Source organism: Schistocerca nitens, chromosome 5 (assembly GCF_023898315.1).
Source record: "Schistocerca nitens isolate TAMUIC-IGC-003100 chromosome 5, iqSchNite1.1, whole genome shotgun sequence".
NCBI lineage: Eukaryota > Metazoa > Arthropoda > Insecta > Orthoptera > Acrididae > Schistocerca > Schistocerca nitens.
This window is the reverse complement of record NC_064618.1, coordinates 410,967,724-410,989,026: the sequence shown is the minus strand read 5'-3', so window position 1 is coordinate 410,989,026 and position 21,303 is coordinate 410,967,724. Positions and strand designations below refer to the sequence as shown.

Genomic DNA, 21,303 nt, shown 5'->3' with positions numbered 1-21,303 from the left:
CAGCTTGCCTTACAACATAAACTTTTAAAACAACAAGTTCCTACATACAAGTATGCACCACAAAATGTACTGGAGAACGATGAATACAAATTATACTGGAACAGAACCATTATAACAGATAAAACAACGCCACATAACAAACCTGACATCATACTCACCAATAAAAAGAAGAAATTAACACAACTAATCGAAATATCCATACCCAATACAACAAATATACAAAAGAAAACAATAGAAAAAATTGAAAATTACATCCAACTGGCTGAGGAAGTCAAAGACATGTGGCATCAGGATAAAGTTGACATCATACCAATTATACTATCAACTACAGGAGTCATACCACACAATATCCACCAGTACATCAATGCAATACAGCTACATCCAAACATATATATACAACTACAGAAATCCGTAATTATTGATACATGTTCAATTACCCGAAAGTTCCTAAATGCAATATAACACATACCGTACAGTTAATAGGAAGTGACGCTTGATCAAGGTCCGCGTCACTTTCCATTCTTAACCAGACTTAACGTCTGAGACAAGAAAGAAATAATAATAAACAAAAATAATGTATCGTGTTGACAGCAATGTCCTCTTCTAAAAAAAAACATGAAAAAAGTAAGGTGTATCACATTGGGGAATAAAGCTTCAGGTGTTCATATGAAGAAAAATTAGATTCACAGCATAGAAGAAGGCAGCATATCATGAAATCTTTACTTCAGTTAATTACATTCTTGCAAACAAATTGTATCTCCTTAAAGACATGAGTATTTACTGATGAAGCAGTTTTGTAAAATATAAACAAGAAAGGTGAATGTGAAAACATTACTATGAAAGGGAAATTTCAGAAAATTCAGGACAGGTGAAATGAGAAGATGGAATCATAAGAAACTTAAGACCAAATACCAAGTGAAGCACACAAGGTGTATGAGATGAATAAATGAAAACTAACGAATAAATGAAAACCAACGAATAAATGAAAACCAACGAACAAATGAAAACCAACGAACAAATGAAAACCAACGAACAAATGAAAACCAACGAACAAATGAAAACCAACGAACAAATGAAAACCAACGAACAAATGAAAACCAACAAACAAATGAAAACCAACAAACAAATGAAAACCAACAAACAAATGAAAACCAACAAACAAATGAAAACCAACAAACAAATGAAAACCAACAAACAAATGAAAACCAACAAACAAATGAAAACCAACAAACAAATGAAAACCAACAAACAAATGAAAACCAACAAACAAATGAAGACCAACAAACAAATGAAGACCAACAAACAAATGAAGACCAACAAACAAATGAAAACCAACAAACAAATGAAAACCAACAAACAAATGAAAACCAACAAACAAATGAAAACCAACAAACAAATGAAAACCAACAAACAAATGAAAACCAACAAACAAATGAAAACCAACAAACAAATGAAAACCAACAAACAAATGAAAACCAACAAACAAATGAAAACCAACAAACAAATGAAAACCAACAAACAAATGAAAACCAACAAACAAATGAAAACCAACAAACAAATGAAAACCAACAAACAAATGAAAACCAACAAACAAATGAAAACCAACAAACAAATGAAAACCAACAAATAAATGAAAACCAATAGTAAATTGGATTCAAATAGATACTAAAATACATTTATTGGGTCTCTTGGGTACCTAATGTCTCCACCTTGTTCCTCAGAGGGTTACAATTTTTCTTCCACATTAACTCTTCATAAACATGGTTTCTCATTATTTAATACAAAAATTACTTTTAGATTATGCAATCTCTGAATGACTGTTAACAGCAACTAATGTTAATTAATATTTTAGCAGCTTTATGAAGGTATTTCTGTAATATATCTACAGTGTGGAATACATTTACCATAGCAAAACTTATACTTATTTGTTCATTTTTTAATCTGAACAAATGTTACCTGAACACTTCAGTCTGTTATGACCAAGAATGAATTAAATGATCAGTACTAGCTGCTGTTTAATTCTGAAATATACTGTTCCCAAGACTCACCCTCTGGTTGGCTGTTCCTTCTGTTAAGTGGATCCACCACAATGTCGGGGGAAGGGGGATCATCGAACAGAACTGAGAAACAAGACAAATTTTCTTTTTAAAAATATGAAGCCCTTTCATAATGAAATTCAAAATAACTATAGTTTAAAAGCTAATCAAATGTGACGTACTGCAAAAATGCAAATTGTTTCCAGTTTCTAGATGGGACTCTCACAAAAAATCCCTTGTCTGAATTTTGTAATATGTACAGTGACAAAGGTTTGCTTAATAATGCATATATATGCTATTAATGTAAATCATCATACTAGGAACACTGAACAAAATGGATGACAATCATTGTAAAATTGTTGTACACTATTCAAAATGTTTTGGGATGACATATGATGACATGGAGAGACTGAACAACACTACTCTACAAACTAGTGGAAATTTTCCTAGTTGTGATTGAGTGAAACTCAGCCATCCAGCCACAACAGTCAAGATCTATTGAATAAAAATACCCATGTTTTTTGACTTTCAGAAAACATTTACTAGATTCTATACTGTCACTTAGTAATTAAAACTTATTGCTTCATATCACTGGACAAATCTGCTATTAGACTGGAGATTTCCTAGCAGGCAGAATCCAGTACATTGTCCTGTGTGGAAATATTCGGTAAGCAAAATACTTATCAGGCACTTAGTATGCAATTTCTAACCACAATACTGTCATGCATTGACAATGATCACATCCAAATCCAAAAGCAGGTTCATAAATGAAGTACAACACTACACACTTATAGTACATTTATTACCAATATCAATGTATTCAATTCCTGGACAGTGTGTGCTACTATTTATTCAGACATTAAGTATTCCAGAACATACAAAAATTATAAATAAAATAAATTTCAGGAACTTTTTGCAAATGACAGGTACTAAATATCAAATAATTTCTGGTAGTTGGGTTTTCAATGGCAACCTGTAGTACCCCATCTGCCAACGGTAATTGCTAAGCCACAATGCATACAGCACAGGTCACAGCACTGCTCCATCTCCTGGAGAAACAGCGACCTGCTGTTTTAGCAGTTCTCATCAGAGCCCACTACAGCACCCTTGATAGAGCACTTGTCAATGGTCACCTGTATGGCACATTCTGGTCTTGCTCTTACATCCTTCTCACTATGAAGAGCATAAAATCATCCCCTCCTATTGAAGTTTCACAGTTGTAAGCAGGTTTTCAGTTTCTTCAAATATGAAGTCTCCATTATTGATTTGTGCCTCACGACTGTTGTAGAGCTGCTTCGAATGTCTTTCTATCCATACGAAGTGTCTTGGGCTTTATCTTACTGGCTGGTATATCGTGTTACAACTCTCTCTGTCCATCCCTGTGCATTCAGGGTCTGTATGCAAGCCAGCTGTCTTGCTGCTTCTATCCTCACAATGAGACGTTTCACAGGGTCAATCTGAGTATCATCACACTGAAACAGTTTGAATGGAAACAGTGTATCCATTGTTGTTCTGGCCTCATATGCCTGCTAGAACAGACATAATAATGTAAATCCTGTAGTGTCTTGCTAGCTTCTCAGTGCCGACTATCATCCACTGATACCCATTTGTTGACAAGAACTTCCCAAGACGTCAATTTCAGTTCTGTGGAATGGTACTGTTAGAGGTAAAATTGGTACCAGATGCCTTGGGGGTGATTGCAGCACATGCTTCTGTCATTGGCATTCTTTACAGCAGCTCACATGGGGTCTAATGGGTCACCAGAGATCTGGCTAGTTATACCTACATCTGATACTGTCTAGAGTCTTCCCAAGTCCCAGACGACAAGATGTTTAAGTGTTGAGGAAACACTTCAGGATAGTTTGTTATAGATGAGCTAGGATGGTAAGCAGTCATTTCCACAGCAGCAGATCATAGTTCCTCTGAAAGAACATTCCGTTTAGTGACTGGAATCCTCCTTTTGTTGGTTCCTACTCCTCCTCTAAGGTTTCTGTGGTTTTCAGCAATGCTGGATCTTCCTACTGTTTAGCAGCAACATAGCAATGATGACTGAGATTTTGTCTATTCTATCATGTTCTGTCAAGTGCCAAAGGACGTCAAGTGCCAAAGGACTCCTGGAATGGCAATGAATGTCCTTGTGTTTGTGTCTACCTTTGTATACCAATGTGAAGCCTCGTGCCCAGTGAAGAGAATGATGGTCTGTCACAATAGTGAATGGTTTGTCAAATAAATACAGCTCGAACTGGGAACCCGACAACTGCAAAGCATTCTTTCTTGGTTGTGCAGTAGTTCATCTTAGAAATGGAGAGTACTCCCAGAGCAAAAGTTATTACTTTTTCACTTCTTCCTGAATTTGTACCTGAACTGCATCTATTTCAAACCATTAGTGTTAATGTGAAGTTTTGTCTCTGCATTCTTGTCATACAACATTATGACTGTAGATGATGTTAGTACCCCCATAAGGACAAGGAAAGCTCTTTCTTCCACCTCATTCTAAGAAAATTTTGCCTTTTCCGTACAGTAGTTCTTATATGAAAAGTGCCTTGATACAGTATTATGAATCACTGGTAGTATGAGCACATGATGAGAAAACTTCACATATTGCAAATGTCCTGAGGACTTCTAAAATCAGTGACTGCTCTAATTTTCTCTGGGTTGGAATGAACTTCACTGCTATTACTAAATGCTCCATGGTGTGTGTGTGTGTGTGTGTGTGTGTTTTATGTCATTGATGCAGAGGCACTCTTTCACATTCCGGCAGAGACTTGCAGTCAGAACACACTTCAACACAGTTGTCAGTTGTCAGGCTGCTTGGATGTCTTCGAAAAAACAGTAATGTGTCTACATAGCAAAGACATGTCATCCATTTAAGGCATCAAAGGACACTCTCCATTACACATTTGAAGGTAACTAGAGTGTTACATTGGCCAAAAAGCGTAAATTTGAATCAGAGGCCATCAGGTGTTGTGAACACAGTCTTTTTCCCAATCAACCTCTATTTGCCAGTGGCCTTTCTGCATGTCAATAGTTGAGAAATACTTTGCTCCTTTCAAGCAGTCTAGGGTGTCATCAATGCGGAGCAGCGGATAAACACCTTTTTTCATGATTTTGTTTAGTCACTGGCAGTTGACATATAAATGTTATCTGCCATCTTTCTTCCTCACAAGGGCCACAAAACAGGACCAAGGACTCTCAATGATGTCATCCTGCATCATCATCTCCACATCCTCCTGAATTATATGTAGCTTAGCTGGTGACACACAGCAAATGTGCTAACTGATTCATGGACGATCTCTAGTGTTGATGCAGTTTTTTTACCATGGACCCATTGGTCTGCCTTCCTCCAGTTTGAAAGAATCTGAAAATTGGCACAGAATGGCTAAAACTCAATGTTGTTCCTCAGTCAGACCAGACCCTATTAGCATTTCTGTAGTAGCTTGCTCCATTGCGTTGTCTGTAGCAGCAGTGGAGCAAGAGTGTTCATTGATGGCACTGAACTGCCTATCCTGGACTGGTTCACTTGCTCTTAAGCATATACCTTTAGGGATAAGTTGTGGCTCCTGATAAAAATTAGTCATCCAAAGCTCTCATTGACCACTTGTTCTATTTATGATCATCACTAGGATATAGATTTTATTTGTGAGCCTAAGTAGTTTTTTTTTCCTTTTAATTGAGAAGAGCTTCATAGTTTAACTGAGCATCTATATTGACAACTGGGTTTCTTCTCATTGATGACTACAGGATAACATTCCCAACGGCAAACAACCATGCAGAGTGGTCTTTGTTAATATGAGCTTGTTGGATAGCTTCATCAATCTGCCGCTCTGACCATCCACTGGCTATAACTGCTTGGGACAATTGCAAGAAGTGCCACCCAAGGAGAACATTATCACTACATTCTGCTAAAATGACATATGAAAGGCTGGAACTGCCACTGATAATTATATCCAGCAGCTAGGAACATGTATTTATTGCAAGTATATTTCCCATTTGTGATCTACACAAATGCTTTCATTTCACAGAGAGAAGTCTTCCTGAGCTGGTAATAACAAGCTTTTCACATCTAAAAAAAAAAGAAGCCCCTGAGCTAACTAGTGCTCAGACGGCTTGGCCATCAATGATGACATGGGTGAAATTTCCTGACATCTAGATAATTATGTGTGTGCATGCTTTTGTGACCATTGTGATTTAAGGTATGGTGATCTAGGTTGTTAGGCCCTGTCATATTTCTTCTATATGGTCAAATTTTCAGGATCTTTTAGTTCTCATGCTTGACTGAACTTTGTATCTGTTGCCCAAAGGATTTTCAAAATGGTTCAAATGGCTCTGAGCAGTATGGGACTTAACTGCTGTGGTCATCAGTCCCCTAGAACTTAGAACTACTTAAACCTAACTAACCTAAGGACATCATCAAACACATCCATGGCCGAGGCAGGATTCGAACCTGCGACCGTAGCGGTTGTGCGGTTCCAGACTGTAGCGCCTACAACCGTTCGGCCACTCCGGCTGGCCAAAGGATTTTCACCTCCAGCAGTCAAACCTCATCTAGTGTTCGTGAATTCAGTGACTAGGCAAATGAGTGGCTGGTACTTCTGCACAGTGATGGGGAATAGCTATGGTGTGTTGAAGAGTGATATTGTCTAGGGTACAGCAATGAACTTTGTCCCTCAAGTCAACTTTAATCATCTGCAGCTAACTGGCATGAGTAGGGTAAATGTGATGGTTGATTTCTTGCAGCATAGTCCTTGTCAAAACTTGATTGCACCTATGTTGGGTGGATGCTGGGTTGTCATTTGACATCTGTGGCATGAGTCTGAGTTGGCCAAGTCCATTCTTCCTGGTGTGTGTAGCTGATGGTGGAGTGATGCTGTGGGTCAATACACTACTACTTCAACATTCTCTATTACCTCCTGACATATGGGGTTGACATTCATGGCTACTATCTCTTGTGTACTTGGTCTGACATCTGGCTGCCATAAACTGCTTTATTTCTTCTCGTACTATCTGGTGTATGAGAGGGGCAATGTGCGACTCTTTTCTGTTGCATTTCCTAGAAGCACCGGTACCACCCAATGAATTCCTCAGTTGTTATGACATCCTTTATCAGAAGAACTTGGTAATTTCTTCTGCAGCTCCTTCCATCAAGGGTGCGATTTTGTCAGCTTTTGTCAGTATTCAGATTCACAATATAGCATAGGGCCAAAACATCCTGTATATAAGACTGTCATTTCTCCACAACATTTGGCCCCGCTCTTCAATTGTTCTTCCACTAAACAGACTTGTTGCTCACTATCACCAAACATTTTCATCAGTTTTACCTGAAATTTGTCTCAGCTAATGAGCTTCTCTTCGTTGGTTTCTAATCGCTATTGGGCATTGTCCTGCAGTAAAAATATGCATTTGCCATTCTTGAATCACTGATGAGCTTTGTCATCCAAGTAAAAGTACTCATTTGCCAAACAAATAATGTCACCCCAACTGTTTTATTTCCTGACCTGATTGAATCTTTTCAACCATTTCATTGGGTCCTGACCAGCATCTCCTGGAAACACTGATGGATACCTTAAGTGCAGCTGACTTCTTGTTTCCTGAATATACAGACCCTGGGAACCCTGTATCCTGACTTGTATTACATTGTAACCACAATCAAGTGCAAATCCAAAAGGGTCATCAACGAATTATAACTCTTAGCACTCAAAGCATGTTGATCATGAACAGCAATGTACAGATAGAAGAGAACTCAACTCTTGGATGGAGTGTGGTGCTTAAACATTACAAACACAAGAAATTTCGAAAATCTTCCAGAAATAGTACATACTGAGCATTAAATAATTGCCAATGGTTGGATTTGAACTGGTAAACTGAAGCATGCCATCTAGCAATGCTAACTGCTATGTCACTCTGCATGCAGCACAAATTGTGGCAATGTAATAATGATAGATTATTGCAAGTTAATGTACAGTAGATGGACAAGGGAAAGAACTCAATTTTGTTTGACTATACAATATGTTGTATGATATAACCATGCACAATCATCAAACATTTAGTTGATACCAGTTAAACTGCTCTTCATGGGGGGGAGGGGGGGGGAGGGAGGGGGGGGGGGAACATTCCACGTGGGAAAAATATATGTAAAAACAAAGATGATGTGACTTACCAAACGAAAGCGCTGGCAGGTCGATAGAGACACAAACATACACACAAAATTCTGCTTTCGCAACCAACGGTTGCCTCGTCAGGAAAGAGGGAAGGAGAGGGGAAGACGAAAGGATGTGGGTTTTAAGGGAGAGGGTAATAAGTCATTCCAATCCCAGGAGCGGAAAGACTTACCTTAGGGGGAAAAAAGGACGCGCGCGAGTGTATACCCGTCCTTTTTTCCCCCTAAGGTAAGTCTTTCCGCTCCTGGGATTGGAATGACTTATTACCCTCTCCCTTAAAACCCACATCCTTTCGCGCGCGCACACACACACACACACACACACACAAGCAGACATATTCAAAGACCAATATATATATATTTATTCAAAGAAGTGTAAAAAGGAAACTTTTTAATAATCATCTGTGTGGGGCTGATTGATATGAAGTAGTGTGTAAAGGTTAAACTACAGGATTTTCATTTGAAAGAAGTGGAGTTTAACTCCTCCTATGGTCTTCCACACTGTTTTCTGCAATTTAGATAAACCACTGAAAGCTAAAGCTGGCATGTTTCCTTTGAAAAGTTTGCCAATTTTCTAGTCTTCTCCAACTGAGCTTGGGCTTCATCCCTAATGCTCTCTTCACTGACATAACAGCAAATTGTAGTCTCACTTCCTAATGTTTAGCATCCCTGTAAACTAAATTAACAACTGCATTATTTGAATGAGTTAGTTTGACTCAGGACATAAAGATGTACTCAATGAATGATCCCAGAGACCAAAACAAAGAAAATGTGCATTGTGGCAAGGATTCATCTAAGTTATAATACACCACCTTCAAGTGAAGTCAAAGAATATATTTTTACCTGTGTGTAAATGCATAAAGCATCATGATCATGACAGATCATTTGAGTTTATACAGATGTTGTAGACAACTGTCTGCCTTTGTACCATCCATGAATGGAATAATGTGGGAGGAGGGATAAGAGGGAATAATGACTGATACATTGTGCACTCACCACTTCTTCCATTAAGATCTTGCACAGAGAAGATATAGTTTCAGATCTTTTTCTTCTTCTGCACTTCATGGTCTAGACAAAACTGCCTACCTTGACTTCACATTCAGAGTTGTATCCTCCTTTTCTGAAATCTTTCAGAATCTCTTCTACCTTTTAGTTTTTAAGACGTTTCTATTTCGGGAATCTATCTTCATTGATTATGTTAACATGCTGTTCCATCTTCTTATGTAATTATTCACTTCCCCCAATGTTATAAACATCAAGTTTTGTTCTAACGTCTTTGTAAGTATTCTGTCTAATCTTGAGCATCCTTTAACCTTCCATTGTTTGTATCTTACTCATGTCCTTTGTAGGCACCGAAGTGTCTGTCTCTCTCTGTCTTGTAAAATCTGTAGAGATTACAGTTTCATTTTTGTTATCAAAACATATACTGCAATCAGTCTTTACTGGCGAGAATAATTTTTTTTACAGTAAAAACAAAACCATTGTTTTTATGGTCACATGCTTTCACATGTTGACTACCACAGATGATAGTGAGCAGCTTGTCACGAGTTCATTGGACCATTTGCAACAATTTCAAGCAAACATGAAGTTGGTTGGAATGACCATAAATTCAAAGGATTTCATTAGTTACAAGCTCCAGCTCCCATGAATTAATCCACAGTCCACAGTCCTCAGTCAGTGTGGCAGCTCCATCAGCCTCAGAACACTGCTACAGTGAAGGAATCACATCTACAAGGTGTTGTCTTGACTTCTTTTGCCACAGTGTGTCTGATCTTCCCACAAACTGCAATTGAGCTTTCAGTATGCTCAAGGCTGGATCCCAAGCCTTACTTGGCAAATACTGTCTTTATTTATAAGTTCATCATGTAGCAATATCTCTACAAAGTCTTTAAGATGCTCTCGCAGCATGGGCTGGCCTGTCATAACAACTTTGTGCCAATAAATCCACTTATGTCTCTAGAGATGCAGTGTTCTCTTACAGCTGAATTTGTAGGTTATTCTTTATCTGTGTGACACTTATGGTTCGTGCATCTTTCCTACACCATCTTTAGCAATATAAATGTGTGGTGAACAGTTCAGTCATGGTGTTGAGTGCTCTAATGGAGGAAAATAGCTTCACTGCATGAAGAATCAACCAACAAGTAATTTTAATCAGACTATTTGTTCCTTCTGCTTTATGGGGTGTAGGACCTGGAAAGTTGTCTGCGGGTGCTGTAACTCTATTGCAAATTATTTAGAGGTGAAGACTCCATGATCCTTACTTCCTGTTAGACAGTAATAACTACAAACAGAGTCATGGGAAGATGATGAGCTTCTTGCTGTCATCAGTGATACTGAAAATACTTACAGAAATATTTCAAAGAGGGGGCTAAAGTTAATATTTCACAAGCCTCGTGTTTCCTTCTGATATTTTCATAATCTGGCCACATCGGTGATATCTTCTGCAAGACTATTGCAACATCTGAATTTGCTACACAAAAAGCACAATGTAGATAGAATAAACAACCAACTTCTGTAACTAGATGTACTCATCAAGTGAATGCCAAATGACAGAACAGGACACAGTATTTACAACAAGCCAATACATAAAGATTTATTATGCTTGCATGCCTCCAGCTGTCATTCCCAAACACAACAAAAAAGGTATACATCTCTGGCCAAGGGATGTTAACAGTGGAATACTGCACCTTCAGACATCTTTCTGAAAGAACAGTTAACCACAAGATTGAGTGTGTCATGGAATAGAAGGAGCCTAGATCAATGTTTGACTGAAGAAGAAAAATCTGTTTAGATGGCATATATCCCTTAGTCATGAGCACAGACTCCAGAAGTATTACTTCAGGTGTGCAATTTGCCTACCACTCAAGTTAAACGGTTTGTTGGAATCTGTTAAAGATGACCAGGACTTCAGAAATCAGGAGTCTATCAACTCTCTTAGCTACATAATGAACTTCTAAATGAAGACATCAGTTTTTGACTAGCTAAGGCTTGGGATACAGCCTTAAAAGTACTTAAAGCACAGCAATAGCCTGTGGAAAGCTTTGCAGGTCTTTCCATACCATGCCAACTGAAGAACTAGGACCACACCATGGAGATGCACATCCTCCATTTCAGCAGTGACATGAGCCCAGTAGGAGTTTTATATCAACGGAGTATACAGCAGCACACTTTCTCCTCGACCTCTCCAGAAAAGCCACCATAGGCACAAGTGGCCCAGGACTGACAGCAGGAAGAAGGGGATATATAATATGGCACTGGGTGGAATGCAATAAGTCATCACGACCACTTGAAGATGGCAACAAGTCAGCTTGCCGAAATAGTGAACCATCTCAATGACGCCACCTGGTTGAATATGCAAGAACTGTTCGAAATCGTCCCACACCAGGAAAATATAAAACCACTCAATATTGCCATACCATACGACATAGAATAATGCCTGTGTGCTACCCAGAGAAAAACATATGACCAAAAGTGTGCTGGTGTACGCATTCACTAGCACACCAGTTGGCACTAGGACACATTGTATAGGAGGGGCTGAACTAAGTGCGCCTATGACAAGAGAAGACCAAGACACCACTCCAGGCTATGCACTAATAATGCTCCCTTGGCAGCATGCATATAGGCTGCAACCACCGACCGAGCTGTCTCAATCTCAGTACTCAGTACATCACATTGGGACTGTTGCACTGTGCACTGTGCTCTAGTCTTCTACAGTGATAGTTGTAGCCTCAGATCTTAGCTAGCTGTGAGGGAATGTTAGTCATTGCATATACCTGTGATATGGACATGGACAAGGCAGTTAACCATAGAATTTCAGATTGGACATCACTGACATTAAGTACTCAATTTGTTCCTGTAATAAAGTGTATTTTAACCACATATGCATTTTGTATTGTACAGTAGTGAGAGGAAACCGGCCACCTTCCTATCATACCACCCTCTCTTCATCCACCCAAGAAGTACAAAACATTACAAGAGGGCACAGCCACAACAAATGGTGACGAGTCTGATACACAAGCTTTGTTTGCTTTTCATGTGCTCTAGGTTGCTGCAGGGGGAACTGTTGTTACAGTGATTCTATTTGCTCATTTGTTCTTGTTATTGCTTGTATTACAAGAAGGGAGATGCATAACTAATCTATTTCAATTTTCAGAGGCTTTGCAAATTGTTTTTCTCTTTGTCTTTTAATGTTTTGCTGTAATTAGCATTAGAATGGTTACCCCACCCCCTCCACCCCTTGTCCTGTGCCTCAGCCTGCTCTGGAACCAGATCAGATTTTTCATTTTCAGAACCAGCAAATCACTACACTGTTGTTTACTGTACAGCAGTTGCTTGCCACACAAGCTGTGTCAGCTGCCCAACTGACTTAGCAACCGATACAACAACTGCCTCCCAACAATGTTCCACCATTTCAGCACTTCAATGACAAGGAAGAGGAGTGGCCCAACGTCCATTGAATTCAAAGTGTGAAATCTCACTATTTCCTCTCCATTGCAGAAAGCCCTGCATTTTGCCGAATTCAAAAATTCTTCCCTAGGTCGGCTCCCGACTCTCACCCCTATAATGAAGTAGTAGGTGCATTAAGTCAGTATTACAGACATCAGATTCAGGTCACAGCAGCCAGATTTCATATCTTTCGCCTTAAGAAAAAGCTGGAACAGATGTACTGTGAGTGGTATATCGACTTACAGTGTCTCATTAGCAAGTACAAATTCAAGTTTATTTGTGGCAACTTTTATAGTGACATCATGAACTGTACTGCAGTCACATACATTGTCCCTGACAGCAGAATTAGAGAACATATTCTCAAGGGCTCAGATCCTTCATTCCATCAAGTGTTGCAAATAATAGAACAATTCGATTCTGGCACCATAGCGAATGATAAATTAGAGGTATGTGATGCTGTAAATATGATTCCCAATTACCAAATCGTGAATACGCCCGAACTAAAAATTTATCACCATAATGTGCAATCCCTGCATAATAAGATCGATGAAATTAATGTTCTATTAACACATTAACTTAATGATACCTCAGTGTTATGCATTTCTGAGCACTGGCTTAACCCAGAATTAATCCAGAATACGAAAATAAACAAATTTGTCTTGGCTGCTTACTACTGCAGGAAAAACAGCAAGCAGGGTGGGGTAGCAATTTACACAAAGGAAAATGTAGATTTTATTATACTACCTGACTTAACTAGGGCAAATGTCGAAAAGGATTATGAAATTGCAGCTATAAAAATTACTCAGTTCAACCTGGTTATTGCTACGGTTTACCGATCACCATCCGGGAAGTTTGAACTTTTCTTAAACAAAATGGAGTCATTGCTAAATAAAGTAAATAAAATGGATTGTGAATTGATAATATGTGACGACTTCAATATTGACTTCCTCACGAATAGTGGAAATAGGGAGACCATTTTGAACCTTGCAATGTCCTACAATTTAAAGGCTGAAGTAAAAGCAGCTACCCGAGTATCAGAAACTTGCCAAACAGCTCTTGATTAGTTTCTAGTCAAGAAGAGTTTACACAACACCTCACTAAAAATTTTCAATGCAGGTTTTAGTGATCATCTTGCTCAAATATTAAGCATAAATGTACAAGGCAGTATTATTAACAACATGTCTCTCAGAACAGCATATCGAAGTTATAATCAGCATAATGTGAACTACTTCAACAACTTATTACAGAAAGAAAAATGGCTAGGAGTGTACAAAATGAACGATATAAATGAAAAATTCAACACTTTCATTGATACATTAACCCATTTCTTTGAACTTGCATTCCCACTGAAAACATTAACCATATGGGGAAACTCTAGAACAAACAGCTGGATCATAAAGGGAATAAGGATTTCATGCCAGAAGAAAAAGACTACTTCATGACATATGTAACTCCAAAAATTCCTCACCTGTAGTACGCGCATACTATAAAAAATACTCCAAAATATTAAGAAAAGTAATAAGAGCAGCAAAAATAATGCATAATGATGAAATCATTTATAATTCAGCTAATAAATCAAAGGATATGTGGAGTGTTATAAAAAAAAGAATGTGGAGAATACAGACAACCTTGCAAAAATATAACACCATCACATAAAAATACTTCCCCCATGAACCATGGACCTTGCCGTTGGTGGGGAGGCTTGCGTGCCTCGGGGATACAGATGGCCGTACCGTAGGTGCAACCACAACGGAGGAGTATCTGTTGAGAGGCCAGACAAACATGTGGTTCCTGAAGAGGGGCAGCAGCCTTTTCAGTAGTTGCAGGGGCAACAGTCTGGAAGATTGACTGATCTGGCCTTGTAACATTAACCAAAACGGCCTTGCTGTGCTGGTACTGCGAACTGCTGAAAGCAAGGGGAAACTACAGCCGTAATTTTTCCCGAGGACATGCAGCTTTACTGTATGATTAAATGTTGATGGCGTCCTCTTGGGTAAAATATTCCGGAGGTAAAATAGTCCCCCATTCGGATCTCCGGGCGGGGACTACTCAAGAGGACGTCGTTATCAGGAGAAAGAAAACTGGCATTCTACAGATTGGAGCGTGGAATGTCAGATCCCTTAATCGGGCAGGTAGGTTAGAAAATTTAAAAAGGGAAATGGATAGGTTAAAGTTAGATATAGTGGGAATTAGTGAAGTTCTGTGGCAGGAGGAACAAGACTTTTGGTCAGGTGATTACAGGGTTATAAATACAAAATCAAATAGGGGTAATGCAGGAGTAGGTTTAATAATGAATAAAAAAATAGGAGTGTGGGTTAGCTACTACAAACATCATAGTGAACGCATTATTGTGGCCAAGATAGACACAAAGCCCATGCCTACTACAGTAGTACAAGTTTATATGCCAACTAACTCTGCAGATGATGAAGAAATTGATGAAATGTATGACGAGATAAAAGAAATTATTCAGGTAGTGAAGGGAGACGAAAATTTAATAGTCATGGGTGACTGAAATTCGTCAGTAGGAAAAGGGAGAGAAGGAAACATAGTAGGTGAATATGGATTGGGGGGAAGAAATGAAAGAGGAAGCTGCCTTGTAGAATTTTGCACAGAGCATAACTTAATCATAGCTAACACTTGGTTCAAGAATCATAAAAGAAGGTTGTATACCTGGAAGAATCCTGGAGATACTAATAGGTATCAGATAGATTATATAATGGTAAGACAGAGATTTAGGAACCAGGTTTTAAATTGTAAGACATTTCCAGGGGCAGATGTGGATTCTGACCACAATCTATTGGTTATGAACTGCAGATTGAAACTGAAGAAACTGCAAAAAGGTGGGAATTTAAGGACATGGGACCTGGATAAACTGAAAGAACCAGAGGTTGTAAGCGTTTCAGGGAGAGCATAAGGGAACACTTGACAGAAATGGGGGAAAGAAATACAGTAGAAGAAGAATGGGTAGCTCTGAGGGATGAAGTAGTGAAGGCAGCAGAGGATCAAGTAGGTAAAAAGACGAGGGCTAATAGAAATCCTTGGGTAACAGAAGAAATATTGAATTTAATTGATGAAAGGAGAAAATATAAAAATGCAGTAAATGAAGCAGGCAAAAAGGAATACAAACGTCTCAAAAATGAGATCGACAGGAAGTGCAAAATGGCTAAGCAGGGATGGCTAGAGGACAAATGTAAGGATGTAGAGGCTTGTCTCACTAGGGGTAAGATAGATACTGCCGACAGGAAAATTAAAGAGACCTTTGGAGAGAAGAGAACCACTTGTATGAATATCAAGAACTCAGATGGCAACCCAGCTCTAAGCAAAGAAGGGAAGGCAGAAAGGTGGAAGGAGTATATAGAGGGTTTATACAAGGGCGATGTACTTGAGGACAATATTATGGAAATGGAAGAGGATGTAGATGAAGATGAAATGGGAGATAAGATACTGCGTGAAGAGTTTGACAGAGCACTGAAAGACCTGAGTCGAAACAAGGCCCCGGGAGTAGACAACATTCCATTAGAACTACTGACAGCCTTGGGAGAGCCAGTCATGACAAAACTCTACCATCTGGTGAGCAAGATGTATGAGACAGGCGAAATACCCACAGACTTAAAGAAGAATATAATAATTCCAATCCCAAAGAAAGCAGGTGTTGACAGATGTGAAAATTACTGAACTATCAGTTTAATAAGTCACAGCTGCAAAATACTAACGCGAATTCTTTACAGACGAATGGAAAAACTGGTAGAAGCGGACCTCGGGGAAGATCAGTTTGGATTCCGTAGAAATGTTGGAACACGTGAGGCAATACTAACCTTACGACTTATCTTAGAAGAAAGATTAAGGAGGGCAAACACACATTTCTAGCATTTGTAGACTTAGAGAAAGCTTTTGACAACGTTAACTGGAATACTCTCTTTCAAATTCTGAAGGTGGCAGGGGTAAAATACAAGGAGCGAAAGGCTATTTACAATTTGTACAGAAACCAGATGGCAGTTATAAGAGTCGAGGTGCATGAAAGGGAAGCAGTGGTTGGGAAAGGAGTGAGACAGGGTTGTAGCCTCTCCCCGATGTTATTCAATCTGTATATTGAGCAAGCAGTAAAGGAAACAAAAGAAAAATTCGGAGTAGGTATTAAAATTCATGGAGAAGAAGTAAAAACTTTGAGGTTCGCCGATGACATTGTAATTCTGTCAGAGACAGCAAAGGACTTGGAAGAGCAGTTGAACGGAATGGACAGTGTCTTGAAAGGAGGATATAAGATGAACATCAACAAAAGCAAAACGAGGATAATGGAATGTAGTCAAATTAAATCGGGTGATGCTGAGGGGATTAGATTAGGAAATGAGACACTTAAAGTAATAAAGGAGTTTTGCTATTTAGGGAGTAAAATAACTGATGATGGTCGAAGTAGAGAGGATATAAAATGTAGACTGGCAATGGCAAGGAAATCGTTTCTGAAGAAGAGAAATTTGTTAACATCGAGTATAGATTTAAGTGTCAGGAAGTAGTTTATGAAAGTATTTGTATGGAGTGTAGCCATGTATGGAAGTGAAACATGGACGATAACCAGTTTGGACAAGAAGAGAATAGAAGCTTTCGAAATGTGGTGCTACAGAAGAATGCTGAAGATAAGGTGGGTAGATCACGTAACTAATGAGGAGGTATTGAATAGGATTGGGGAGAAGAGAAGTTTGTGGCACAACTTGACTAGAAGAAGGGATCGGTTGGTAGGACATGTTCTGAGGCATCAAGGGATCACAAATTTAGCATTGGAGGGCAGCGTGGAGGGTAAAAATCGTAGAGGGAGACCAAAAGATCAATACACTAAGCAGATTCAGAAGGATGTAGGCCGCAGTAGGTACTGGGAGATGAAGAAGCTTGCACAGGGTAGAGTAGCATGGAGAGCTGCATCAAACCAGTCTCAGGACTGAAGACCACAACAACAACAACATAAAAATAAAAAAGTAACAAACCTGTTAGAAGTAGCCGACACATTTAACAACTTTTTCACAGGTGTTGCTGAAAATATGTTGCAATCAAACTTTAAGAGCACCCAGGCAAATGAATATAAAATAAGTGCATGTAGAGGATCAATGTACATCAGTTCTGTTTCACAAGATGAAGTAGCTAAAGCAATAAAAGGACTAAAAAATTCCAAATCGGCAGGTATTGATGGTATACCTGCAAAAATGTTAAAGAAGAGCGCATCAAACCTAATTGAAGTACTCACACATTTATGCGACTGCTCACTTCAGGCAGGCACTTTCCTTGATGTGTTGAAAACATCGGAAGTTATTCCTGTATATAAAAAAGGGGATAAAGACAATGTAAATAACTACAGACCCATCACAATTTCCTCCTGCATCTCTAAAGTACTGGAAAAGTTATGTATGAGAAACTTATGAAATTTATAAATAAAAACAGCATCCTATGTAATGAACAACATGGATTCAGAAATAAGAGGTCAACGACAACTGCAGTCTGTGAGTGCATCAATTCCATCCTAAACCTGATGGACAAAAACAGGAAACAATAGGAGTCTTTATTGACTTATCAAAAGCTTTTGACATGATGGACCATAAAATTCTGCTATCAAAGCTAGAAAGATATGGTATTAGAGGTCTGTCCAACAAGTGGTTTAGTTCCTTCCTGACTAATCGTATGCAGGCAGTGTGCGTCAAGCACACAAATATTGAACTAAAAACTGTATCTAATCACTTATCTGACTATAAACAAATAAAATGTGGTGTACCCCAAGGATCAGTATTGGGGCCCCTTCTGTTTCTTCACTGAAACCAAATTCTTGGGACTTTGGCTGCAGAGTAACACCAGATGGAATAAGCATATTGAATATCTCAATGCAGAACTGAGCAAAACATGTTACCTTCTTTGTTCATTATAATCATGCTGTAGTGAGAAAACAGTATTGAATGCATATCATGCGTACTTTCATTCTCATCTTAGATATGGGGTCACCTTCTGGGGAAACTCTAAAACAGCTAATAGCACTTTTAAACTACAAAAAAGGGCCATTAGAATCTTGTTTAGGTGCAAGCCTAGAGACTCTTGTAAACCCCTGTTTAAGAAATCTGGTATTCCTCCATTACCATGTGTATACATTATGGAAACTCTTTTGTTCTTTAAATTAAATGTAATAGGCAAGGACCGGAGACTGCAAAAAAACTGTGATATACATGAGCACTTTACCAGACAAAACAGAAACTTACATATGACTCAAATCAGCACAGCGCTGTGCCAAAAAGGTACTTTTCACATGGGAGTTAAGCTTTATAACAAACTTCCTGAAAACATAAAAGCTATCACTGAGGTCAATACATTTGGAAAATCTCTAAAGTCATATTTACAGCATCACTGCTTTTACTCCATTGAAGAATATTTAAATTTATGAAATGTGTTATATAAATACTTACGTGTAAAGTGTATTATTGTAAGCTTAAATATGTATGCCTTGAAATGACTTTCAGCCTGTATATTTATAACTTGACTTGTCCAATGTGTTATGCATAAGCTGCTATGTAGACAACAGGACCAATAAAATACAATCTACAATCAGGTCACGATTTGTTGGGTCAAGTTGCCTCTTGCTCATGACCGACCCACTCAGCCACCACAAGCATGTACACAGATGTGCAGATGTCCTAGTAAACAAGTGGCCCGGTCCGTAAATCTAGTGAAGCCTTGCCCTCACTCTTTTGCTTGCCGTAAGCAGCAATATTGCCTGTCACTCAACACATGTTATTCATGTGGAACGAAAAGCCATGTCCAGGCAGTTTGCTTGCAACAGCAAAAGAATGCCAATTCTGCCCATTCTCACAACAGATCTCGTGCACTTTCTGTGAATGCAGTGTTTCCAGAACCCACTACAGGTTCTAGCAGTAATTCAAGTAAGGTGTGCCCTCATCTCATCCCAGTGCAGTATGACGCCATCCCAACAAACTATTTGTAACAGTACAAATAGCTGGCTGTCATGTTGACTTTCAATTGGATACAGGTGCTTCTGTAACTTTGCTTAATCATGCAAAATATTAACAGTTGGGCTCACCATGCCTGTCCAAATCTAGTATGCACCTCATTGAATACAACAGACAGAAAATTCCAGTACTTTGACAGCGTAGTTTGCCTGCCACTTACAAATCTCACACAAGGACAATTAAATTTACTGTGTTGCAATCAAGAGACAATGAAAATACTTTTGGCTTAGATTCGTTTGACTCATGTGGCCTTAGCATCCAAGACAATGTACTTGCAATGACTGCTTTTATTCCAAAAGACAGTGTAGCTAGTTTCCTTAAGGAATTTCCTGAACTCTTTTCTGAGGGACTTGGAAAAGCTAACAATTTTCTAGTGCTCATTACCCTAACAGACAATGCACAGCCTAAGTTTTTATGGGCTCAGCCTGTTCCCATTGCTTTACAAGACAAAATAGCTAGTGAATTAAAAGAATTGCAAAACAATGGTATTATTGCTCCAATACAAGTTACTTAGTGGCCAAGTCCATTGGTTTTGATGCTAAGCCTTCTAGAGTCAATCCACAGACAATAATTGACACTTATCCATTGCCACATCCTGAGAAACTTGTGGACAGGCTTGGCACAGGCTGTTACTTTTCTAAGATAGATTTGCGTGATGCTTATCTGCAAATAACAGTAGTGGAAGAATCACAGAAACTGATTGTTGTTAACAAACACTTAGGCCTGTTCTGGTATTTGCATTTGCCCTTCGGCAGTGCCTCTGCACCCACCATTTCTCAACATTACTTGAACAGCTGACTGCTGAAGTGCCATTATGTTCGAACTACCTTGACAACATTGTCATCTCAAGTCATATGCCACAGGAACACATTGCAGATTTGTGTACTCTTTATCGAGGGTTGCCAGATGCAGAACTCTAGTATCAAATCAAAAAGTGTGACTTTTTCAGACAGAAATACAATATTTAGATCATGTGATAAACACTCCGAGTGTGAACCTGCTCCTTTCTCAATTGCTTGCAATCCATGAACTGCCTGTTCCTAGCAATGTATCTGAACTGCAGTCAGTGCTAGGCAAATTGACATACTACATTTGTTTCATTCTGAATGCTTCACAGATCACGGCACCAATGCATCAGAAAAATGTGCCTTTTGTGTGGACCAAAGAGTGTCATGACGCATTTTAGAAACTCAAAAATGCCTTGCTCAGTACAGATGTTTAGTATATTTTGAACCTGCAAAACCAGTGTTTTTGCAAATAGATGTTTCCTTTTATGGAATTAGCACTGTGCTTTTGCACAGAATTGGTACCAGCAGAGGCCTACTTATTTTGCCTCAAAGTTATTAACTCTCACACTGTGCCATTATTCACAAATTGAAAAAGAAGTTCTCGCTATTGTGTATGGTGTGATGAAATTCCATCATATCTGTTTGGTCACAAGTTCTATTTAATGACAGATCACAAGCCTTTGCTGTCCTCATTTCCTCCTTCAAAGCCAGTTCCTACATGAACTGCTCAAAAATTACAATGTTTGGCTTTGCTTCAATCCCAGTATTAGTACGAAATTGTGTACAGACCTGTGGTAAAGCATGGCAACGCTGACCCCTTTCTTGCCTTCTGATCGGCCGTGACTCTGATTTTGGTTCCTCTGATGCATCTTGTTGCCAGA

The 21,303-nt window shown here is 38.9% G+C and overlaps 1 protein-coding gene across 3 annotated transcripts in view; it reads right to left on the bottom strand.

Annotated features, from left to right (window-relative positions):
• Nucleotides 1-21,303, bottom strand: part of LOC126259995 (SPARC-related modular calcium-binding protein 2) — an 860,600-nt gene that overhangs the window by 65,853 nt on the left and 773,444 nt on the right. For 2 of the 3 annotated variants that reach the window (XM_049957136.1, XM_049957137.1), the window contains one exon: nt 2,049-2,120. The exons of the other annotated variant lie outside the window; for it this stretch is intronic. In XM_049957136.1, the coding sequence (XP_049813093.1) occupies nt 2,049-2,120 (72 nt within the window). The remainder of the gene's footprint in view (nt 1-2,048; nt 2,121-21,303) is intronic. 3 annotated transcript variants of the gene reach the window in all.